The sequence below is a fragment of the Antechinus flavipes genome, chromosome X, assembly GCF_016432865.1.
Source record: "Antechinus flavipes isolate AdamAnt ecotype Samford, QLD, Australia chromosome X, AdamAnt_v2, whole genome shotgun sequence".
Lineage (NCBI taxonomy): Eukaryota > Metazoa > Chordata > Mammalia > Dasyuromorphia > Dasyuridae > Antechinus > Antechinus flavipes.
Genome location: NC_067404.1, coordinates 11,101,283 through 11,123,926, shown reverse-complemented (window position 1 = coordinate 11,123,926; position 22,644 = coordinate 11,101,283). Strand labels below are relative to the sequence as shown.

The 22,644-nt window shown below is 48.1% G+C and overlaps 1 protein-coding gene across 1 annotated transcript in view; it reads right to left on the bottom strand.

Moving 5' to 3' along the window:
• The window catches only part of LOC127543051 (vascular endothelial growth factor receptor kdr-like), a 194,835-nt gene that overhangs the window by 70,251 nt on the left and 101,940 nt on the right, over window positions 1-22,644 (bottom strand). The window contains exons 7-11 of the mRNA XM_051969017.1: window positions 21,541-21,718; window positions 19,938-20,055; window positions 18,936-19,108; window positions 7,496-7,646; window positions 1,559-1,679 (exon numbers count right to left, since the gene is read on the bottom strand). Coding sequence (XP_051824977.1) covers window positions 1,559-1,679; window positions 7,496-7,646; window positions 18,936-19,108; window positions 19,938-20,055; window positions 21,541-21,718 — 741 coding nt within the window. The remainder of the gene's footprint in view (window positions 1-1,558; window positions 1,680-7,495; window positions 7,647-18,935; window positions 19,109-19,937; window positions 20,056-21,540; window positions 21,719-22,644) is intronic.

Here is a 22,644-nt window from a genome sequence, read left to right as displayed (position 1 = left end):
TGTGTGTGAAATAGCTATGATACCTATCCCTCTCCTTTCCAGTGCTCTCAGGGAGGATCCAAGATTTCAAGCTGGGAGCAGCCTCAGAAATCACAAAAGTTCATCCCTTCTCCCATTTTTTGGAGGCCCTTTCAACTCGAGATTGGGTAAATTATTTCATTCTTTTGGGCCTCAGTTTCCTTGTTTGTGAAATGGGAGTTGGGGTGGTTGACCTCCAAGATCTCTTCCAGTTTGAAATTCAGAATGCAAAGTAGGTGGGAGGGGGCCGAGATGCCCCGAGACTGAAGGGGACCGGCAGGGCATCAGTTCAAGAGTACGGAACGGAGCGGAGGCCCCGATTTGCAGAGAGATGGAACCCAAAGCCTTGGCTAGGCCGTGCCACCGAGCTCCAGAGGTTACGACGGCAACGACACCGGTCTTTGCAGCCGGCGGGCACTGTAAACCCAAGTTCAAGTTTGAGAAAGTGAGGCCATATTTGTAAAAGTACCTGCACACATCAGGTGTTTAATAAATGCTCATCTCCTTCTTCCTTCCTCTAAAAGCTTTGAATCCCTTGGATCCCAAGGAGAAAAACTCCTCGGCTGTTTCAGCGGGGAATGAACCACCTGGGGACGCGGGAAGACTTGCCGGAGATGCTAAAAGAGGATCTTTAGTGGACTAAAGCTTAGCACCCTCTGCTGGGAGTCAGAAAGGCCCCAAGGCTACTGCACAAAGCCTCAGAGCTGGGGGTCATCCTCAGATCTCCGCCGCCCTCCTCCAGCTCCTCACAGCACCCCATCCCAAGCGATCATCCTCCCACCTTCCGGGCCTCCCCGAGCCAGTGTCCCGTCCCCTCTTCCATGCCCATTCGGATCAGAAGGCTGGAGGCTCCTCGGCGGTAGGGTTTTTCTGCCACCCGGCCTCGGCGGGGAGGGCATTTGTTACAGAGTGAGCAGTGGATGCAAGTTTCAGGCAGGGTATTGGACTACTTGACAGCTAAGCTCTTTGAGGTTCTATGCGTATCACGTATTGGACTGCTTGTCGGGTGGGGGGGGAAGAAGGGGGAAATTGGCGACAGGGGGTTATGCGGGGGTCAATGTTAGAAAAATTACCCATGTGTATGCTTTGTGAATAAAAAGCTTTAATTAAAAAAAAAAGAAATTCTCTACCATATGGTTCTGTGGTCACCTCTCTGTTAACCACTTAAGCCCCCCAAATGACCCGTGACTGCCGTGCCCCCTAACGCCCCTAGCCTAAGATCCCGTGAGCCACCGAGAGCGGCTGTAACCACAGCAAAGCGTCCCAGGATGCAGACACGCACTTTGGATGTTCTCAAGACTCCAAGGCCCTGGAAGCCCCTGACGAGGGCTCTTAAAAAGAGAAGGTGACATCACCACCAAAAAACTCAATGTTTATACATGGCCAAGACTTAACCCAGAACCCAGGCCTTGAAAATTGCAGGAATGTGAAAAGTGAGCGAGTGGGCCTGGGAAAATGAGGCAAGGCCACTCCCTGTCTGACCCCCCCCCCCACAAGGCCAGGAGGTCACAAATACTGCCCCAGCAGAGCTGGAACGTACCTTATTCCTATCCCCGTGTGATATAACCATCTCCTCGATGGACTGGATCTGGTTGGCGGCAGACGGGCCTTTTTCAAGAGTAGTTTTAGAAAGTTCGATTCTCTTCCCTCGTTCTCTGCACCTGGGGGAAAAGAAGGGAAGGATTCCGAGTCTTGTTCAGGTTATGGTTCATTAGAAGCAGATTCTTGAAGCCACCTGAGTGAAGACACATGTGGGCCTCCCATCACTTGAGTTAAGTGGCAACCCCACAGGCTTGATGTGGGAAGTGGAGATAGGGGGTCTCTCGCCCGCTCCCCTTTAGCCTTCTCATTTCTCTTTCACTGGCCCCAGTCTCAGGAGGACCGCCCCAATGCTAGGGGCATCACCCATTAGACTCATGAATTCTAATTGTTGGAAGAACGGTGCCCGTGGCTCTGTGACACGGTGAAGAAAGTAGGCTATGGCTTTGTAGAACTTGCTTCAGATTCTGGCTCTATTACTTAGGCAAATCTCTTCCCATATCTGGGCCTCAGTTTCCCCCTTGGTCTAATAAAGGGATTGGCCTAGGTGGCCTCTGAGACCTCTTCCATTTCTAGAAGAGTTGGAGAGAGAACTCCATTTCTAGAGTTGGGACCATGGGCAAATCCCTTCCCCTTTTGGGGGCCTCAGTTTCCTCCCCTGTAAAAAAGAAAGTGTGTTAGACTGGGTGGCCTCTGAGGATCCTTCCAGCTCCAGATTTAGGATCCTGTGTGTAAACATGGACAGTTGTCTTCCCTTTCCTGAGTTTGCTCAGACTTGCACAAACACAAATAACGCATGGGAATACATGACAGGCAAAAGCCTACGCAAGAGCCAAGGGGCAGAGGAGCTCAAGGCAAGCTTCCTGTAGGAGGAAGCATTAAGGTTGGATTCCAACAGATGGGAAAGAACTCCACAGATTGAGAAGGGGAGGATATGGTCCCCCAGGGACGCGGCGTGTGAGAGAGAGGACACCGCGTAGAGCGGAAAGATCTGTATTCAAGTCCTATCTCAGATACCAGCAGGATAACCCTGGTCCAGGGACTCGCCCTCCTGGGCCTCTTTCAAATGAGGGGCTTAGACTTGAGAGCTTCTAGGATCCTTTCCAGCTGTGAATCTAGATAAGAGTTCTTTGATCTGAGGCAAGGTTTTGCCCATGCATTATACTGTTCCCTCTAGGGAGCTCTCTGTTTCTAGGGGTTCGAATCCCAGCTGGGTCTCCCATTGGGTCCTTTCCAGTGCTAACAGTCTGTGATTCTATGAAGTGCTCGCTCTCGAGAACTTTGTATTTGATGTGAAAATGTTGAAGATGCTTATATTGCTTCTGATGCGCCAGCTGGGACTTGGGGTGGGGACAGACTAGCTCATTCCTAACCCCCCTTCTGAGCCTATGCTAGGCTGTGCCTCTAGAAGCCGCTAATAGGTCCCGCCATGGGGAGGAGAGAGGACTGATGGTTCGATGGCGCCTAAACAGCATCACCAAGCCTTGGCGCTGATTGGATATGCGGGCTAAGGAAGAGAGAAGAGGCGAGTAAGGCTCTCAGGGGACCGGGGACAGATACCGCTTTCTTTTTTACTGTAGTAAGTTTATTTTTAATCCACATTACTTTATGAATCACATTGAGAGAGAAAAATCAGAGCAAAAGGGGAAAATCATGGGAGAATTTTTTAAAAAACCAGAAAAAAGAAGTGAACGTAGCATGTGTTGATTTACATTCAGTCTCCTTAGTTCTTTTTCTGGTTGCGATGGCATTTCTTGTCCGAAGTCTATTGGGATTGCTCTGGCTCACTGAACCACTGAGAAGAACCAAGCCTTTCCTAGCTGATCATTGCCCATTCTTGCTGTTATTATACACAATGTATTCCTGGTTCTGCTTGTCTCGCTCAGCATCAGGTCATATAAATCTTTCCAGGCCTTTCGAATCTGCTGGCTCATTCTTTTTTATAGAACAACAATATTCCATTATCTTCATGGACCACCACTTGTTCAGCCATTCCCCAACTGATGGGCATCCGCTCCTCTTCCATTTCTTTGCTACCACAAATAGAGCCACCAAAAACATTTTTGCTCATGTTTATGATTTCCTTGGGATATAGACCCACTGCTGGGTCAAAGGCCACGCACAGTTTGATAGTCCTTTGGGCATAGTTCTAGATTGCTCTCCATGATGATTGGATCCTTTCACAACTTCACCAACAATGCATCAGTGTCTCAGTTTTCCCGCATCCCCTCCAACATTTACCATTATCCTTTCCTGTCCTCTTAGCCAATCTGAGAGGTGTGAGGTGGTCCCTCGGAGTTGTTTTAATTTGCATTTCTCTCATCAATAGTGATTTAGAGCATTTTTTCATATAACTATAACTGGCTTTAATTTTATCATCTGAAAATTGTTCATAACCTTTGACCATTTAGCACTTGGGGAATAGTTTGCATTCTTACAAATTTGACTCCGTTCTTTATCTATTTTAGAAACGAGACCTTTATCAGAAATCTTGGCTGTAAAGATTTTTTTCTCCGGCTTTGGACTTCCCTTTTAATCTTATTTCTGTTGGTTTTGTTTGTGCGGAAACTTTTAAATTTCATGTCATCCAAGTTGTCCGTTTTGCCTTTCATAATGTTCTCTACTTCTTCTCTGGTCATAAATTCCTCCTTTCTCCAAAGATCCGCTAGGTAAATTATCCCGTTCTTCTAATTTGTTTATGGTATCGTCCTTTATGCCCAAATCGTGGCTCCATTTTGACCTTGTTTTGGCATGGGGGGTGAGAGGTAGGTCTATGCCGAGTTTCTGACATATTAATTTCCAGTTTTCCCAGCAATTTTTGTCAAAGAGTGAGTTCTTATTCCAGAAGCTGGAGTTTGGGGCCTTGCCAAACCCAGTTCTCTACCTGGATGTTCCATAAGCATTTCCAATTATATAGAACTAAGCCTCTTTACTTCCCCACCCCCATGACTCTAGAATCATAGCTCTCTTCTAGTTTGAAAATGTTCAATAATGCTTTATTTTTCCAAATATACGTAGAGATAGTTTTCAACATTTGTTTTCTAAAGACTTAACGCACCTCTATTCTTAACATGAGTGTTTGTGTACTGCCGTCTCCCCGGTCACCCAGGCTCCCAACCTGAAGAAATTAGCCTCGTTTACCTTTTTTCCTCTCAGCCCCCATCTCTGATCAGTTGCCAAGACTTCGTGATGATTCCGCCCGCTCTCTATCGTCGTGTCCAAATTTTTATGACCCCACTTGGGTCATACCCCCTTTTGGGGGGGGGGTAGTACAAATGGCAAAGATACTTGAGTGCTTTGCCATTTTCTTCTGTAGCTCATTTTACAGATGAGGAAACTGAGGCAGACAGGGTAAGTGACTTGCCTAGGGCCACACAGCTAGTAAGTGCCCATCTGAGGCCGGATTTGAACTCGGGAAGATGATTCTTCCTAACCCCAGGCCTGGTGCTCTATCCGCTGTGGTGCAACCTAGTTGCCCCAATTGCATTTACTCCCTTTTAAAAAGAGATAAATCATCAAATGAGATAACACCTGCGAGGGCTTAGCATACAGTACCTGGTACACAGGAGGCATTTATAAAATGCTCATTCCCTTCCTTTCCTTCCCTTCCCACACTCTTTGTTTCAGCCAAAGTAGCCTTGCTCCCTGATTCTCTGTACACTGTTCCTGTTGGCCCTCCCTGAATGCTCTCCCTCCCTAACTCTCCCTCTCAGAATCCCTAGTTCCCTTCATGGCTTAGCTCCCGGATCTCCTGGTACATTGTCATATCATTATCATTGTCTTTCACCTAATTATCAGCTGTTTCTTTGTTCTTTGGTTCCTCTGACCACGCTCTCTTCTACCACACAGAAAATAAACTCAAAGCCCGACCCAGTGGCACAAAAGTCAGTGGTTGGTCACTTGGGCCTAGTTCCTCCTCAGGGGCACATACTGTAGCAGAAGTTCGCCTTCTCCCAGAACGGGGAGGCACCTCACGGTCTAATGACCAGCTGGCCTAGAAATAAACAGGTTTCTTTCACGGGGCTCCCTCTAGACAGGGCCATTTGGTGAAACTGGGTAATAGATATCTTGATTTTGTAGTGGGAAGAGCTCCAGATTGGGAGCCAGACGGTTCCAATTTTACCCCTCTAGGCCTCGTTTTCTTGCTCCGTGCCATTGAGGGGATTGTACCAGCCGCCCAGAACACTCCATCTCCGATCTCTGTACCTCTGCCCTGGCTATCTTGCGCTTGCAGTGTTCCTTCTGCTCCCTTTTGCCTCTGAACCCCTGGCTTGCTTCAAGACTCCGTTCCGATCCCACCTTCTGCAAGAAGCCTTTCCTGCCCCTCCACGTGCCTCAGTTGGCAGTGCTTTCCTCTCTGAGAGATGACGGGTAAGAATGTCACGTGATTAAAAATCCTACCACTTGTGGTCTTTGGAGAGTTGAGGAGAGGTCAATTGGTGGGATCCCCATCTTACTGAGGCTCTTAATGATTTCAAAAGTTTGTTTTTCCCTTCAAACCCACGATAGGTATTTCCTAGCTCAGGGGACCGATGGAAAGCACTGGTGATAATCTGGAAATGGCCGAGGGAGAGGGAAGGAGAGCAAAGGAAATGAAATAGCATCGAAAGGGAGGAGGTGGGCAGGGAAAACTCGATCATTTCCCCCCACAGATCCTTCTCTAGCATCTGGTGAGGAGAGATAAGGTGCAAGGCTGCAAGGGGATCTAAGACTTAAGTTGGCTGGAAGGGGCTCTTTTCTGGCCACGGAGTCCCTCGGGAGCACAGAGGGGTTCTGCTTTCCCCACTGTAGAGAAGTAGCCAAGATGTTTCATAAAATCCATCTATGGACGGTGTAATCAAAAACCAGAGGACTTGCTATCAGGATACCTGGGTTAAATTTCTTCCCTTCGACATATACCTGTGGGATCTCTCATAGTCTTAACTTCCTCATCTGCAAAATGGGGATAATAAATGTTGCCCTAAGAGGCAGATTAGTAGAGTGGATCGAGAGCTCACCTCAAAGTCAAGAATATTTGATTTCAAGTTCCATCTCTGACACATACTAACTGTGAAGCGCTTCCCTTTCCATGGACCAATTTATTTCTCCCATGATTTTCCAATTTTCCTCTTTTGTCTTATTTTGGATACATTTATTCGTTGGGTTTCTAATTTTTTAAATGCATATTCTGTTCATTAATGTCTTCTATTTCTCTTTTCTTGATATGATTTTTCCTTGGAGAACACTTTTACCCGTATCCCTGATCTCCTGGTACACTGTCATCTCATTATCATTGGCTTTCACATAATTATCAGCCATTTCTTTGTTCTCTGGTTCCTTTATAATTTAGGATCTCCTTGCTAAGTCTTCACTTAGGTCTGTGTCTTTAGACAATTCTCCTGAATTGGCTGATGGCTATTTATCGCCTTTTGAGGCGTAAAGGATGTAGATGGACCTTTTTGCGTTTATTTGTAATCTCTTTGTACTGTAAAAGCCGATTCGTTTTTTGTAAAAGTAGCATTTGACGCAGAGAAGTATGTCCGTTGGTAGTCTCAGGCACAGATTGGAGGTAGGGAAGGGAAGAAGGGAGGGAAAGAATCTGGAACTCAAAATTTAAAAGCGACTATTCAAAATTGTTTTTCCATGTAATTGGGGGGAAATAAAAATAGTAAATCATTTTTTGAAAGTCCATCTGCATCAGCAAACAGTGTTTCCCACTCATAAAATCATAGATTGGGAGCAAAAACCCCCACTCCTTAACCATTGTGCTCCCTCTCACAGAGGTGATGTGAGCAAAGCATGTTGTAAGCCTCAAGGCAGTAGAGAATGGGAACCAGAGCTGCTCCCCTGTCCCAAGGTAGTCGAAGCAAACACAGGCCACTATGCGGGGAGGAGAGCCCTCCCACCCCCGGGTCATCTGCACGTACCGGGGCTTGGAGAGAGGAAGAAAGCCACTCACCAACTATCACTGCCGAGGCAGGGCTCCCAAGCCCATTGGAACGTAGGCGGGGGTGTTCCACTTGCCGTACAGCGGAGGATGTGTTCCCTGCCCAGGAACACTGGCTGTGTCTTATTCAGGTCTGTCTCCTTTTCGTATATCTTGGGTCTCTCTGGAAAAGAGAGGAAACTCGCAGTGAATAAGGGTAACCATCTCAGTCCTGGAAAACAGGAGGCCTCCTTCCCCAGAGAGGCAGGGGCCTGTGGCTGGGGAACGTCGCGTATGCCGTTGGATAGGGCCGCTGTGCTGGATGCTTCTGCTTAACTGATTTTCTTTGTGTGGACGGGTTCATTGGGTAGGCTGGGTAGCAGGAGGAGCCTATTGGGAAATCAAGGTTTAGGAAAGTGATAGCCACAATTCATCTGCTCATGTGATTAGGGGAGAGAGGTAGGACAGGGATTTGATATTACCTATCCTCTGACTTTTTCTCACTCCCCCATAACGCCCGTTGGCAAATGTTTAGATAAGTACGGTGGCCCGGCGGACAGAAACCCAGCCTCACTGAGTAAGGCTGACTACCGTAGTGGATAGTGGACCAGCCTTGAAGTCAGGAAGCTTCGGGCTCAAAGGAATACTGGGTTTCGATCCGATTCATTTTTATACAAAATTTTTATTTCTCAAAATGCGCGCAAAGATAGTTTTCAACATCCACCCTTGCAAAACCTTGTGTTTCAAATTGTTTCTCCCTCCCTTTCTACCTCCTCCATCTCCTAGACAGCAAGTAATCCAATACAGGCTAAACAATTCTTCTAAATATATTTTCACATATTAAATCCACTTCTTATCGTCCCCTTTAATCGTTGTTTCATTAAAGGAGTTAGCTTGAGGCCCTTCCCAGTTCTGACATCCCTTCTTTTAAGGATCCTCCCAGCTCTGACATTCTGTGTTCTAAGACCCTATAGGGAGGCTCTGAAATCCTTGATTCTGCCTTCTGAATTGATTCTGACAATGCTCCTACTTTCAGCAGCTCCTGAGCCCAAATGCCAACAGGGATGAGCCTATGACCTGAGCCAGAGCCCTAAGCTTCATGGGGTAATGAGAAAGAGGAGGACGATAGTGAGGCTGATGGATTGACCACGTAGACCAGCTCTGGGAAAGGCAGCGGTGGGGTAGCGATGCCCCAGAGCTCTTGTTTAAGCCAAATAGATTCATCTCTTCATAGGAAATTAAACATCTCAATCAATAGATGGACCTTTTAAGCTCCACGGTGGCAGCTGCTTCGTAGCAAAATCTCTCAGCAAATGGTGGGTTGGGCGGAGTGAGCGAACCTTGTGTGTTTTTACGGATCCCCTCACTCCTGGCTTCTGGGGATCAATCAATACAAACCAGAGCCCTTTTCTCCTCCCTGCCCATCTATCCCACTTCCCCCACTGAGGCTCTACAGCTGATCCCATCAGCCCCTGCCACTGGCCACTTCTGCTACCACCTCAGGCTGACCTTCTCCATGAGCAAAAATACACGACAAAGGAGTTTTTGAGAGAATGGGGATTCTGCCACAGCCTCAAGCCTCCCCACACACGTACACGGGACAGACGGCAGTGGGTATGACTCCCGTCCACTTGGGATTCAAGAATTATTCCCCTTTAAGACACATCTCTACCCATAGAATCCCCTGGGATAACTTCTTGGGCTGCAGCCTAATTCATTCCCTGTGTGTGTCACGGGCCTATGGGATTATAGGTTTTAGAGCTGGGAGGGTTACAGGAGATCATCTATTCAAACAACTTTTATTTGTAGAAATCGGGGACTTGCTCAAGGTCACACAGGATGTAGGTTGCAGACTTACTCAGTTCCTGTTGAGAAAGGGGGTGGGTGAGATGTGGGAAGGAGGGGTGAGCAGGAATCATTGGGGGGGGGTGACTTTTTCTGCTGCTAAATCAGTTTCAAAGAGAAGCCAAAGCCTGGAATCCTCAAGATTCCCCTGGCTCTCAATTTTAGAGAAGGAAACTGAGGCAACAGAAGGGATGGACCTTTCTAAAGTCATACAAGAGTTAACACTAAAAGCAAGGATTTGAACCCACTTTTCTCCCCTTCATCATGACTTGAAGAGTTACAGAATGTCCTAGTTGAGGGGAGGGGGGAGAATACACACTTTGGAGTCAGGATATCTCCATTCAAACACTATACCGGATATTGCCAAATGATTTCCCTTCCCTTCCCAGAGATGGGATAGGGGAGGGGAGGTACCAGGGTAGGAGGCACATGCAGGTGCCTGATTCACACACGTCCCCCTTGGAACTCCTGGGCTGTGGGAACTGATTTTGATTTTCACTTTACAAAGTAAATATGTTTAAGGTTTAAAGAAATAAAAGCTGAGCGAAGGGGGCCGTATGGAGGGGGAAAGGATCTGCGATGCCAGCCACAACCCGCTTTACTGGTCTAGGTTCCTATGGCTGAAACTAGAAAGGATCTCGGGGGCCGACTAAAGCACTCTCCTATTAGAGAGGTGCTGAAGGCGAGCCTTCTCTCTTCTCAGTTCCTCTGGCCTTTGGAGCTCTTTTCCCAGCTTCCTAGTATTTTGGGGAAGAGCTACATCAGCCTTTTCCCTACCAAATGTATTTCTCCCCCAGAGGCAGCACCTTAATCTTGTTTTTCCAGTCCCTCTCCTTCCCCTCTATCAGCAGCTACGGCAATTGGACAACTCAGGGCAACAGAGAGGTGCTAGATAAAGAGTTCAAAAATCCTGGATTTGAGGACTCTGTCACTAATTAGTGAGAGAGAGAATAAGCATTTATATAGCACCTACTGTGTGCCAGGCACAGTGTTAAGCACTCATATATATATATATATATATATATATATATATATATATATATATATATATATATGTATATATGTATATATGTATATATGTATATATATATGTATGTATGTATAGCACTGGGGCAGTTAGGGGGTGCAGTGGATAAAGCACCCTGAAGTCAGGAGGACCTGAGTTCAAATCTGATCTCAGACACTTAACATGTCCTAGCTAATGTGACCCTGGGCAAGCCACTTAACCCCAATTGCCTCAGGGGGAAATATATATATAATTTCATTTGATCCTCTCAACAATCTTGTAAAGTTGGTACCATTATCATCATTTTACAGTTGAGGAAACTGAGGCAAACAGAGATGAAGTGACTTGACAGGTAGAAGTATTTAAAGCCAGATTAGAACTCTGATTTTTCTACTTTCCCTAGGGCTCCATTCATTACACCACCAGCTCCCTCTAACCAGCTGGCAAGTCTCTTCTCTCTGGGGAGCCTCAATTTCCCCATCTCTAAAACGAGAGTATCTTACTAGGTTTTACTTAAAATCCTTTCCAGATCTGCGAATAGCTTTCTGTTTGCAAGTTCCTTTCAGCAGTGACATTCTATATTCCGGGAGTCCTTCCCCACCCCAACATCCCCTGTTCCCTGTTTTAATGGCCTCTCTAACTCTAGCCTTCTCCGTTTCTCCGACAAAGGGCTGTGTTAATCCAGTCGAACCATCTCCCCCCTGTGGTAGCCACAGAAGGGGGAGAATAAGGCAAGCTAAGACACGGGGCTGGCCGGACCCGAGCAGGCCCGTGAGCTCTGTGATGGGGACAGCTGGAATCCCATTTGACCTCTCCCCCAGGAAGCTGACCAGGCCAGCTGCTAGCTTAGACCTGCGGTAACAGCTGACCTGCCCAAGTAAAGGAAGAGACAAGCAGCTGCCGAGTGTCTCCTCTCCGATTTCTTTCTCGGGTTACAGCAGGGAAGTGACTCCGCTACGCTCAGAGTGCCCGCTAGCTCCCGTGGAGGGCCTTCTTCGCTTCTTAGACAGCTCGTTCAGGCCGACACAGACGACAGTGGAGGTCTGGGGTACCCCTTGCCACAAGATCTGAGTGGTTTCCTTTCCATTGGGTCACAAAAGAGAGACCTCTTAGCTCATTACATCAGAGGAAAGTAATGGGGCTGCCCGTGGCCAGCGTCGGTGGGAATGAGTGAAGAACTGGTCTTGGGGAGTTGTTCGTGAGGGAGGCCTGGGCAAGGTCACCTGCCTCACTTTTCCTTCCAGAGCCAGCTGGGGCCAGTGGCAAGACAGAAACCGGGATGACTGAAGAGAGATTCCCTTGGCCTTTTTAAGCCAACAAGATGGGTTTGACTGAAGCCGTACCCTTTTGGTGATTAAGGCTAGAAGATAAGACTAGAAAGGGAAGTTGAGGCCAAACTCTCCAGAGGAGCCTTGAGTGCTGGGTTAAGGAGCCTGAACTTTAGTCTTTTAGCAATTAAAGGTTGGATGTTTTGGGTTGGGGAAGTGACATGAATGGCGAAAAAAAGATTTCATTAAAATGACATGACGGATGATGGAATTCCAGAGCTGGAAAAGACTTGGAGCCGGCACATCGGAACCGGGAGGGGCCTTACAATAGGGAACGTCAAAGCTGGAAGAGACTTTACCATGGAAAGACCTTAGAAACCACACGACCCAAACCCTTCATTTACCAAAGGACAGACAGAACCCCAAAGACAGGAGCGTCTTTGCCCAGGGATACAGCCGGGAAATAAATAGGCTCGATTTGAGATTTGAGAATTAGGATTTTAAAGCCTTCTTCAGATTCCAGACCTAGTGCTTTTCACCCTACGGCAGGCTGAGAAATCCTTCCGGATGGTGAGCAGGCCCTTCCTGCTAGATGATCCAGATCCCGTTCTTTTCAAGGACCTTACCCCTGGGGTGGGGGCGGAGTGGGGGAAGGGCAGGCATCCTGGCTCCCAAAGAGCTGGAGAGCTTTCCTGCTTCAGCTGCCCGGGATAGTGGGAGTGGGATGAGGGGGAGGGGACGGGAGGAGGTGTTGAAAGAGTTCTCCAGATACAGCAGCTGGGAGGCCTCAGTCTAGACAAAGGGGGCTCAAGATGCTGCTCAGATTATCAGGAGACCCAGATAGGACTTCACAGCTCTCTAGACTGTATCTCTGAAGACAGGAGAAATGGCTCCCTACGGAAATCAAAACACGGCCCTGTCTTGCCCTACGTCTTGGCGGTTCTGTAACCGGGGCACGATGGAATCCAAGGGCAAGGGAAGCCCGTCCTTCGGTACCGAAAGAATGAGCGAGCGGGCTTGTTGAGCGACTCTCAGCAATCCGCGATAGACTGTCAAGAGCTGAAATGGTACCAAAGCTGGCTAGCGAACGTCAGAGAAGTCAGCAGTGATCCAAAAGGAGCAGCGGGACTTCGTTAGGAAAGAGCAGCTCAGGGTACATGAAACGTTTCCCCGTCTGCTGTCGGGTTAGATGATAAAGCCCTCCTTCTTCACCTTTTCTATGATGGAATCCCTTGGCAGTCAGGTGTAGCCCATATAGATCACTTCTCAGAATAAGGATCTTTTGTTAAATTCATGATTGAAAGAAAGACTTCATTCTGAGGAGAAGTTAGTTAAAATAGTGATGGATTTTTCCCGCAACCCAAGTTCATAGATCCCTTGAAATTGTTTCATGCACATGCTGGAGTCCACGGACTCCAAGTGAATCAGCTCTGGTGTGAATATGGCCCCCTGAGATCAAGGGAAGATTTTGACCCAATCTCTCAAGCTGTTCTTCTGGAAATGCTGAAGAGATGACGTGGGCCCAACCACAGCACAGTTTAGTGGATTCAAATCTGATTGGCTCAACAGCCACGACCAAGGAGTCATTGGTCAAACACGGTCTGTGATCAACTTGGAGGAAAATGTCCAGTGAGGAAGTCCGACAAGTTCAGGCTTCGTGCAACTTGAAAGTGAGAGAAGTATTTCGAAGAACGAGGGTCGTACAAATGGAGAATTGGCCGCTGTGGGAGGTAACGGGGTCCCCCTCACTGACGGCTCCAAATAAAAATCGGATATTAACGGTCCCATTGCAGAGGCTGTTATGGAAGGGACTGGGGGAGATTCTGTGGTTCACTCGCGGCCACCCCCATCCCTGTGCATCCCCCCACCCCCGAGGGCTGTCTGTCTATAGAATGGCTCTTGCAGATTCCTTACAGGAGACAGGTAGAGAGTGGCAGAGTGGGCTCTGAATCAAGGGAAAAAAAGCAGACACTTATCATGTGATCCTGGGCAGATCACTTCAATTCTGGGCACTACAGCTCAACCATGTTATTTTTAAACCTCCTTCAATGCATTATGCCTCAATTTCCTCCTCTGGGAAATGATGTGGCTTAAACTAGGATTATGAAATCCTGTCCCGTGCTCGATCTAGGGGGCTAGGGCCCTACAAACTATTTCTTTAATTTTGATGAATGAATGGATGGCCCTATTGGCGGAGATTGGCAGGGGGTGGTGTGGGGGGCAGAATGCCATCATCTGTCAAGAGACAATATTTGTTGAGCCCTGGAATGGTGTGTTATAGAGGGATATGGAGTGGGCATCGAATGTCCTGGATCATTTTTTTTAATTATTAAAGCTTTTTATTTACAAAGCATATGCACGGATAATTTGTCAACATTGACCCTAGCAAAGCCTTCTGTTCCAAATTTTCCCCTCATTCCCCCATCCCCTCCCCCAGGTGGCAGATACACCAATACATGTTAAATATGTTAAAAACCTACGTTAAACTGGATTGCTTTTTTATGAATTGAATCGAAAGCCCAAAATAGGCAAGACCTCAATGGCATCAGACCACAGTTGTTCTGAAAAGGATCTGGGGATTTCAGTGGACTGTGAGCAGAAGCGAATCAGCAGAATGATATGGAAGTCTAATAATAATAATATTGACAACATAAAATTGGTAAATGTATAAGTACTGTGCTAAGCACTTTCTAATTATCTCACAACATCCCTGAGAGGAAGGCACTATTATTTATTCTCTTTTTACAAATGAGGAAACTGAGGCAGACAGTGTTGAAGTGATTCGCCTCACACAGACTAACAGATGTCTGAGGTCAGATAGGAACTCGGGTCTCCAGCCTAAGCGCTTTATCCACTACCCCACCTCGCTGCCTTTTCATCACCCCCTCCCCACCATTCAAAAAGTGAATCTGCCTGCACTTAGGGTCATGGCTTCCAGAAACAGGTAGGTCATGATCCCGCTGTACTCGGCTACCGTCGGCCCCTGTCGGGACTGTCCTGGGCCCCGAGGTTTAAGAATAACAGAGTTGAGCTGCAGTGCCCAGAAGAGAGGCGTTATTAATCAGGGAAGGCCGGGGTCTCGGTTCTAGAGAACGGCTTGAAAGAAGCAGCTATGCCGAGCCTGGAGCAGAGAAGCCTCAGAGGGAACGCGAGTTACGCATTCAAGTATCTGAAGAGCCGTCCTGTGGAGGAAAGAGCACGCTTCTTTTGCTGGGGCCCAGAAGGCTGAAGCAGGAGCAGCGAGGGGAAGGTACAGAGGCGGGCCTGGGCTGGAGGTCAAGAAGAACTTCCTGATGAGAAGTAGCAAGGGCTGCCCTGACAAGAGGTGGGCTTCCCCGGCCTGGCAGCTGGCTGGCTGGCGGCTCTGCTATGACGGGGATTCCTTTTTGGGCACGGGTGGTCTCGAAGGCCACTGAGTCTCCTCCCTACCCTTGAATCTTTGCGGATTCAAGGAGAGCAAGCCAACTGCTACAAGCTTTTGCTCTCCAAAGCGGGGCTGGGGAGGAGGAGGAATAAGGCGGAGGGACATCGAGCCAGAGAAAAGGAGTCTCAGGAACAACTCAAGATGCATAGTTGAGATTTTTGTCACTATCCCTCCCCCCGACACACTCCCTCTGACCTCTTGTCTTCTCCGCTTCCTTCCAAGGTGATGAAAATAGCTGCCATAATTTTCTCATTAAGCCGGCTCTCCCGAGACCCCCGAGGCCCGCCTGAAAGGTCAGCACCTGAGCTTTGGTGGCTTTTACCTGGCCCCAGCCCCTAACTGGTCCCCGTACGGCATTAGAGTAGCGGGTCTGTGCCTCCCCATTGTGGAAGAGAAGGGCCCTAGGAGACCGGTCCTCCCCATCCCCCATCTACCTTTCAAACCCCCAAACCTCCCCCCGGCCCGGAGCAAATGCTGGCCCTGGTTAAGTGAAAATGCCGGAGAGCTCGAGGGGGAGTGGGCGGCAAGGTGAAGAGCTCGTCAGTCCTAAACCACTCTCTGGGAATGGGCCAGAACAGAGCAGGAAGGGCCAGTGGAGCGAGGGGTCAGCGTGGTGACTCCATTTTGGGAAGATGAGTGTGCATTGGCACGTTGCTCTGGCCTAGACGATGGAAAATAATTTCCCGGTCACATCTTGGCCGGGGAGACGCTTCCAGAAGGAGAGGGGGTGATATTTTCCCCCTTCTTTAAAATCTTCTGGGAACGGCTTCCCTCCTCCATGTCTTTCCTTTGATGGGGGAGAGGGGGATCGGGAGAAGAGTTCCACGATGCCGATGGCGGGGGCTGCCTCGTGAGCTATTTCCATAGACAGCCAAGATGCTTACTATTAATATCATCCCCAATGCTCCAGCCAAGCTCCTCCCACCATAGACTGCTGCTATTATTAACCCAGGAGGATTCTATCCCAATAATCACATTATGATGGGCCCATTCCTAGTAGTAGCAACATTATTGCCATTCTCCAGATGAGGAGACGGAGGCATCTAGACGAAGGAAGCGAGGTTTGACGGGAAGGACGTTGGATTCGGGGTCTCGGGGGTCACTGGACCATAGATTCAGAACTAGAAAAGACTTTTATTCGGTCTCATTTAACAGTTGGGGAAACTGAGGCCCAGAAAGGGAAAGGATGTCAAGGCCATGCAAGAAATGAGTAGGCAATAAGTTTGTGAATCAAACCCAGGCCTCCTGGCTTCGAACCTCGCTTTCATTCCGTTATGCCACAGTGCCAGGAGGTCTGAGTTCAAATCTGGCTTCTGCTACTTAACCAGATCAGTGACCGTGGCGATTGTCTGCCCCTCGCCAGCTCCCTTTTGCAGATGGGACTAATTATTTTTTTTTTGGCAAGGCAACTGTGGTTAAGTGACTTGTCCAGGGTCACACAGCTAGTAAATGTTAAGTATCTGAGGTTGTATTTGAACTTGGGTTCTCCTGGTTTCAGGGCTGGTGCTTTATTCACTGTGTCATCTAGTTGCCTTGGGCTTATTCTAAAAGGAGCAGAGCTAATGAGGGGAGCACCTAGTCCTGTATTAGTGTAGGCCTTCTTAAATTTTTTCCCCTCATGAACCCCTTTTCACTTGAGAAACTTTTCTGTAACCCCAGGTATACAAATATATAAAATAGGGAAACAAATTGAACATTTTCTGGTAAGAAATGGGGCCGGGGCCTAATCAACTTTCTGGGGTAGAAAGATGCAGCCCTCTGGGGGAAAGAGACCCCTCCCGGGGACCTGGACAAAGGGAACCCCGAGAACGTGGGGCTCCCGGGTTGAAAGAGGACATATTGTCTTTCCTTATAATATACCCTTGCAAAGAAATGTAGAACAAATATTGAAGCAGCCAGGTGGCGCTACAGCGTGTAGAGAGCTGGGCCTAGACTCAGGAAAACCTGAATTGGGGTCCATTCTCAGACACTGACTAGGCAAATCACTTCACCTGTGTCTGCCTCGATTTCTTCATCTGTCCAATGGGGATAATAATGCCAATTACCTCTCAGGATCGATTAGCTAAGTAGTAAAGGGCTACCTAGTAGGTGCTATATAGATGTAGGCTATTATTTATATCATATTCTATGGTATAGCTATTCTATAGAGGTTTGAAAGACATAAAATAACTTACCCAGGGTCCCACAACCAGAATCATGAGTAAGTTCTAATCAGCTTGGCTCCAGTCCAAAGCCTGAAGGATCCCAGAAATAAAGGCCCACCAACGTACGCCCCAATACTGGCTCCGCTGAAAGGGCCCGGTCCCCTCCACCGACTCGGGAGGCAGAGAGGAGCTTGGCACGCCACCTCGGGCCACACAGCAGGCATCTCTCCCGCCCACAAAGAGCCTGTTTTAGCCTTTGGATTCTGGGGATAAGTGGATGAATTCAGGTTGCTAGGCAACCTGGCTCTTCTCCCTTCGAGTCACATGATCTCACCGGGTCACTCCCCTTTTCCGAGAGGAAGTTTTCTCATTGGCAAAAGGGAGATCCTAATTTAAGATTTTCCTGACGATGGGAAGGAGACCTAGAAACGCGTCGCCGACTAGCGGGGCGACTCTGTGACAAGCTGAGGTTCGATAATAATCCCAGCAACGATGACAGACGGAGGTGATTTTTATCGGCGTGGAGAAACTATGGATAACACATTCTCTGTAACATAGAACTGCCAAGTCTGGGTGTCACAGTCAATTCGAAACGGGGGCCCTCCAGATCTGCAGGCCCCGGGAAAACCTCCACTTTTTCAAAATGACCCATGTTCAATTGTCTTTTTATTCTGCTGGTATCCTATTTTATTATAAATTAAGTAATTATACGTTTATCTGGTTTGAGCTGCACTCTAGATCACTGCGGGCCATATGGCGTGTAGGCCAAGGGACAAAACAGGTTCTCCGGCCATGAGAACCCCAAAGAACTTCACAGTGCGCAAAACACCTTCCTTTTAATGCCTTGAAGAAGTGGGTAAAATAGATATTGCAGTTAGGCCCTCCTTGTTTCAGAAATCAGGGACAAAGTAGCCCCACAAACTGGAAAAATCCACAGAAAGTTTTGGAGTTTTGTTCCAGAGAAAAAGTCTGTACTATTAAAATATATGACGTGGTACAATCCACACTAGTTTCTGAACTTTTGGGGGTCATCCGCCGGCCTTTACATATCGTCTGCTGCTTCTGCGCAACTTCCAAAACATTCCCATAGAATTTCTTATGCCAACTTATGATATATGGAAACCCAACAGGGAAAGTTAGGATGTGGAAGGGATAAGTGTATTATCTCCACTGGACAGATGAGGAAAGCGAGGCCGAGAGGAGTGAAGCGATTTGCTTAAGCTCACGTAGCTTGGGGTCGAACCTGACAAGTGATTTTTCTAAAGATGACGGGGGCAATAGTCCAGACGAGAGGCGAGTGGCGACCGTGTGAGTGGAGACGGGCCCTATGCAAGCAAGATTGGAAAGACAGAAGTGGCAAGATGTAGCCATGGTTGTGGAGTGAGGAGCCCGGGATGACTCTGAGATCGTAAGCCTGGATGACTGGCAACTTAATAGTTCCTTCAATACTAAAAGGACGGATCACTTCCCTCACTTGGCTTCCTGTTTTCTTTACCTGTAAACAAAGGCATTCGAGTACACCTGGACCTGTAGGGACCATCTCACTAGTATTTCTGCTCACTCTGGAGCCAGTATCTTCTGAGGAGCTTCATCCAGAAGGCTGGCACAAAAGGCCAGGCCTTCCTCCAAAGCTTCCTGACAGAGAGCCCCCATGAGGGTGCGGGCCAAAGATTGGGGCCACTGTCGTTCATTTTTCAAGTTAGCTAACTTCTCCCTTTCCTTGAGTTACAGACACAATCACAGAAAACAAAGTTAGGAACAAGGTCCCCAAGTCCCGGAAACTCACCATAGACAAGTAGCTGGATGGTCCGGTTTTCACAGAGGCCATGCTGGGTGTTCCTCAGAACGATGGTATAATTCCCAGAATGCTTCACTTTCACATCTGTGATGATGAGTCTGTATCTTAATGGGTCAGAATGGTAGGTCAGGTTCTCTGGGATCAGCTGGCCATCTTTGTACCTGTCAGGAGGGGCAGAGAAAGGATCGGCGATGAGGAAGTTCTTTAGACACCCAGTTATACCTTCCACTTGAGTGTTTGAACTCTTTACAATTAGTCACAAGAAAAAGGGGCAAGGAGATCATTCTGAAAGCTCTCCTGTTGATAGGAAATCATAAGCTCTAGGGATGAACAATAAGGGACCTTGAACTTGCCATGTATCCATTTTTATGTTATTGTTCAGTCATTTTTCAGTCACGTCTGACTCTTCGTGACCCCATCTTGAGTTTTCTCGGCAAAGATACCGGGATGTCGTGCCATTGCCTTCTCTAATCTATTTATTAACAAGCATTTATTTATTAGCCACTCGTGGGTTGGGCGCTTGTCTTAGGCTGGCTACAAAGACACAAATGAAGCAGGTGGTCTCTAAAGGAGCTTACATCCTATTAGAGAAGAGATGATGAACAAAGATAGTGACATCCAACATATGGATCATATAAATAAAAAGTGAGTTCTCTGTCTCAGTTTGGGGTCATCCATTTTTCCTGAGGATCTGGGTGAAGAGAGGGGCTCCATCAAGGAAGGAAGGAGAGCGGAGGGGAAGGAAGGGGAAAAGAGGAGTGGGGAGGAGAAGAGAAAAAGGGGGAAGGGAAGAAGTGGAGAGGAGAGGAGGAGATGAGAAGAGGAAGAGAGGGAAAGTGATGGAGGGGGAGAAGAAGGGAAGGGAGGGGAGGGGAAATGAGGGGAGAAGACAGGAGATGGGAGGGGAGCCAAAAAGAGAGAATAGGAGGGGAGGAGAGAGGAAGGGAGGACAGAAAAGAAGGAAAAGAAAGCAAAGGAAGGCCAACAGACCAGGTTACATTGGGCCTAGGGAAGGCATCCACTCTGACGGACAGCTTCTGCACGCCATGGCCGGCAGTCACCTCATACACGGTATTCCGCCTGTAGGTCACATTGATATATGCTTTCTCTGAAAATAGAATGTGGACAAAAACGGGATTTAGAAGGACAACCAATGCACAATTCACGACAGGTCCTTCAACAAGCATTTATTAAGCACCTATTGTATGCCAGGCCTGGTCCATTCAGGGGCAACCCGTACACAATAAAATAAATACTAAATATGCATGGAGTCATTATGCAGGGGAGGGCAATAGTATGTGGGGATCTAAGAGTGGCCTCTATGTAGGGAGGCACTTTGAGGGAAGCTAAGTGGGAAAGGCAAGGAGGAAGAACATTTTAGGCATGGGGCACAGCCCGAGCAAAGGCACGGAGAGAAAGAATGAAGACTACCAAGTGTGTCACTTAGGCTGCAATGAAGTTTGTGGAGAGTGCTAGGCCTCAGTCAGAAACTCATTTTCCTAGATTCAAATCCAGTCTCAGACAATTACTAGCTGTGTGACCCTGAGAAAGTCACTTCGATCCTGTTTGCCTCAGCTTCCTCCTCTATAAAATGAGACAATGGTAAACCACGTCATTATCTCTTCTGAGAAAACCCCAAATGGGCTCGTGAAGAGTAAACCACAAGTGGAACGACAACAGATTTTGCAAAAGGCCTGAAAAGGAACACTGGAGCTGAAGGGTGAAGGGACTGAAATGTCACCAAGAGGAGTTTGTAGAGAGAGCACTAGTGCTGCCGGGGGGGAGAATCTTAGGAGAAATGAGGGGACACTGGAAGCAGGGAGTGTCGATCAGGAGGCTGCTGCCATTGTCGTGGCTTCCCTGTCTCCTTTCAGGTCTCGGTTTAAGCTCTACCTTCTCCAGGAAATCTGGCCCAATTCATCCTCTCTAAATCTTCCCTCCCTAGAACCCTAACTGATCCTGTAGGGAGCTTCATCATACATTGCTGTGTTGCAGTTGGTTTCTTATTCAACTTCTTAAAGGCCCGCCGTCTGACTGAGGAGGCGAGAGGCAACGAGGGCTTGCCCTAGAAGGGTGAGCGTGTGGAAAGAGAGAAGCGGAAGGATGAGAGACATTTTCAGGAGACCCAATCGACAGGACGCGGCAACTGAGCTTCTTCGACAAGAACGGCAGGGAAGAAGCAAAGAATGCGACAGGGCAGCTCGGCGTGGAATCCAGTGGGGCTCAAGTCCAATAGACGTGGGGCCACTGAACAGATCCCCGCAGGTGCAGATGGACTTAGAAAACCACCCCATTACGTGTTCTATCACGTGTGTGTGGCTCTGGCCGCCCTCGGAAGTGTCGGGGACCATGCCAGTCAGCGGACGCCTCTACCATAGACAGTCAAGGACAGACTTTTGATTTGGTAAAGGTATCAAAAGGACAAGAGAATTTCTAAAAAGCGGTAGCTCGGAGATCAGGGCTGGGAGAACCCTTAGGACAGGGAATGGCAGAACGAGGACGAACCTCAGAAAGGGGGAACGTCAGGGATGGGAGGGACCTTAGGAGGCTGGAAACAGGAAGCCTGCAGGACGCGGAAGGTGAGGTGACTTACCCAGCACAGTGATGTTGACGCTGGCCTGGAGGCTTGAACCATTGCCTTCCCGACATCGGTAGAGGCCACTGTCCTCCACGGTCACGTTCCAGATGGTCAGGTTACTATAGCCTTTGTACACAGAGGTGCTTTGGTCTATGTTCTTCTTAATTTCATAGCACTTGGGATTTGTTTTGCTCTGTGAGATGGCAGAAAGAACAATCAAAGCCAAGTGAACCCTTTAAGCCTCCACAAAGTGTTCACTGAGGTCTTCCCATGAACTCAGACCTGAGCTAGCTTTGGGGGACAGTACAGACTTACCTAAGACTCAGGCCCCATCCTCAGGGAATTCCTACCCGTGAAACAGCGAGAACAGAACCGGAGTCTCTGTGAAAGGTGCCCAGGGCCCAGAATGGGAGCTATACTCCAGAGAGGCCAGAGCACAAAGGGTGCTTGAGGGTCTTGGTTAAAGGAACAGTCTATTTATGAATATAGGTCTCTTGACAGACAGTGGCCAGCTGTGACCCATGTGATAGAACTAACGAGTGTCAAGCCCAGGCCCTATCTTAGGTCCCTTTCCCTCTAAATCCTCCAAACCTATGAATCAGAATTCAGTTTGAGTTGGGGACAGGTAGTTTCCTCAATGGCACCATTTTGCCTAGAACAGAATCTCCTCAAGAAGAAAGGGCTTAAGTGACTGGTCAAGAGCTAAATCCAAAAGCAGCAAGCACAGGAAAGTGGCTGCTGACACGGGGAAATCACGTGTTTGTGTCGAGTTTTCCTATAGCCTAAACTCCTTGGAATAGGAAGCCAAGCGTGACCAACAACTAACCATGGCGGAAACAGCAGGAAACGACCACGACCACTGTCCGAGCGGGGAGGGACCTCAGAACACAAAAAGCCACAGCTGGGAGAACTTTAGAACAGAGTACATCAGAACTAAGGGGGGCCTTAGAACATAACCCATAGAATGCTCAAGCCAGGTGGCCCTCAGAGTACAGTGTTTGAGCTAGAAAGACCTCAGTCTATAGATGCTAGTGCTAGACCCCAGCACACCTACCACCGATGATCTAGAACCCAGCAACAGGGGCTGCTGACAATCTAGAATCCAACCCCCATGTGCCG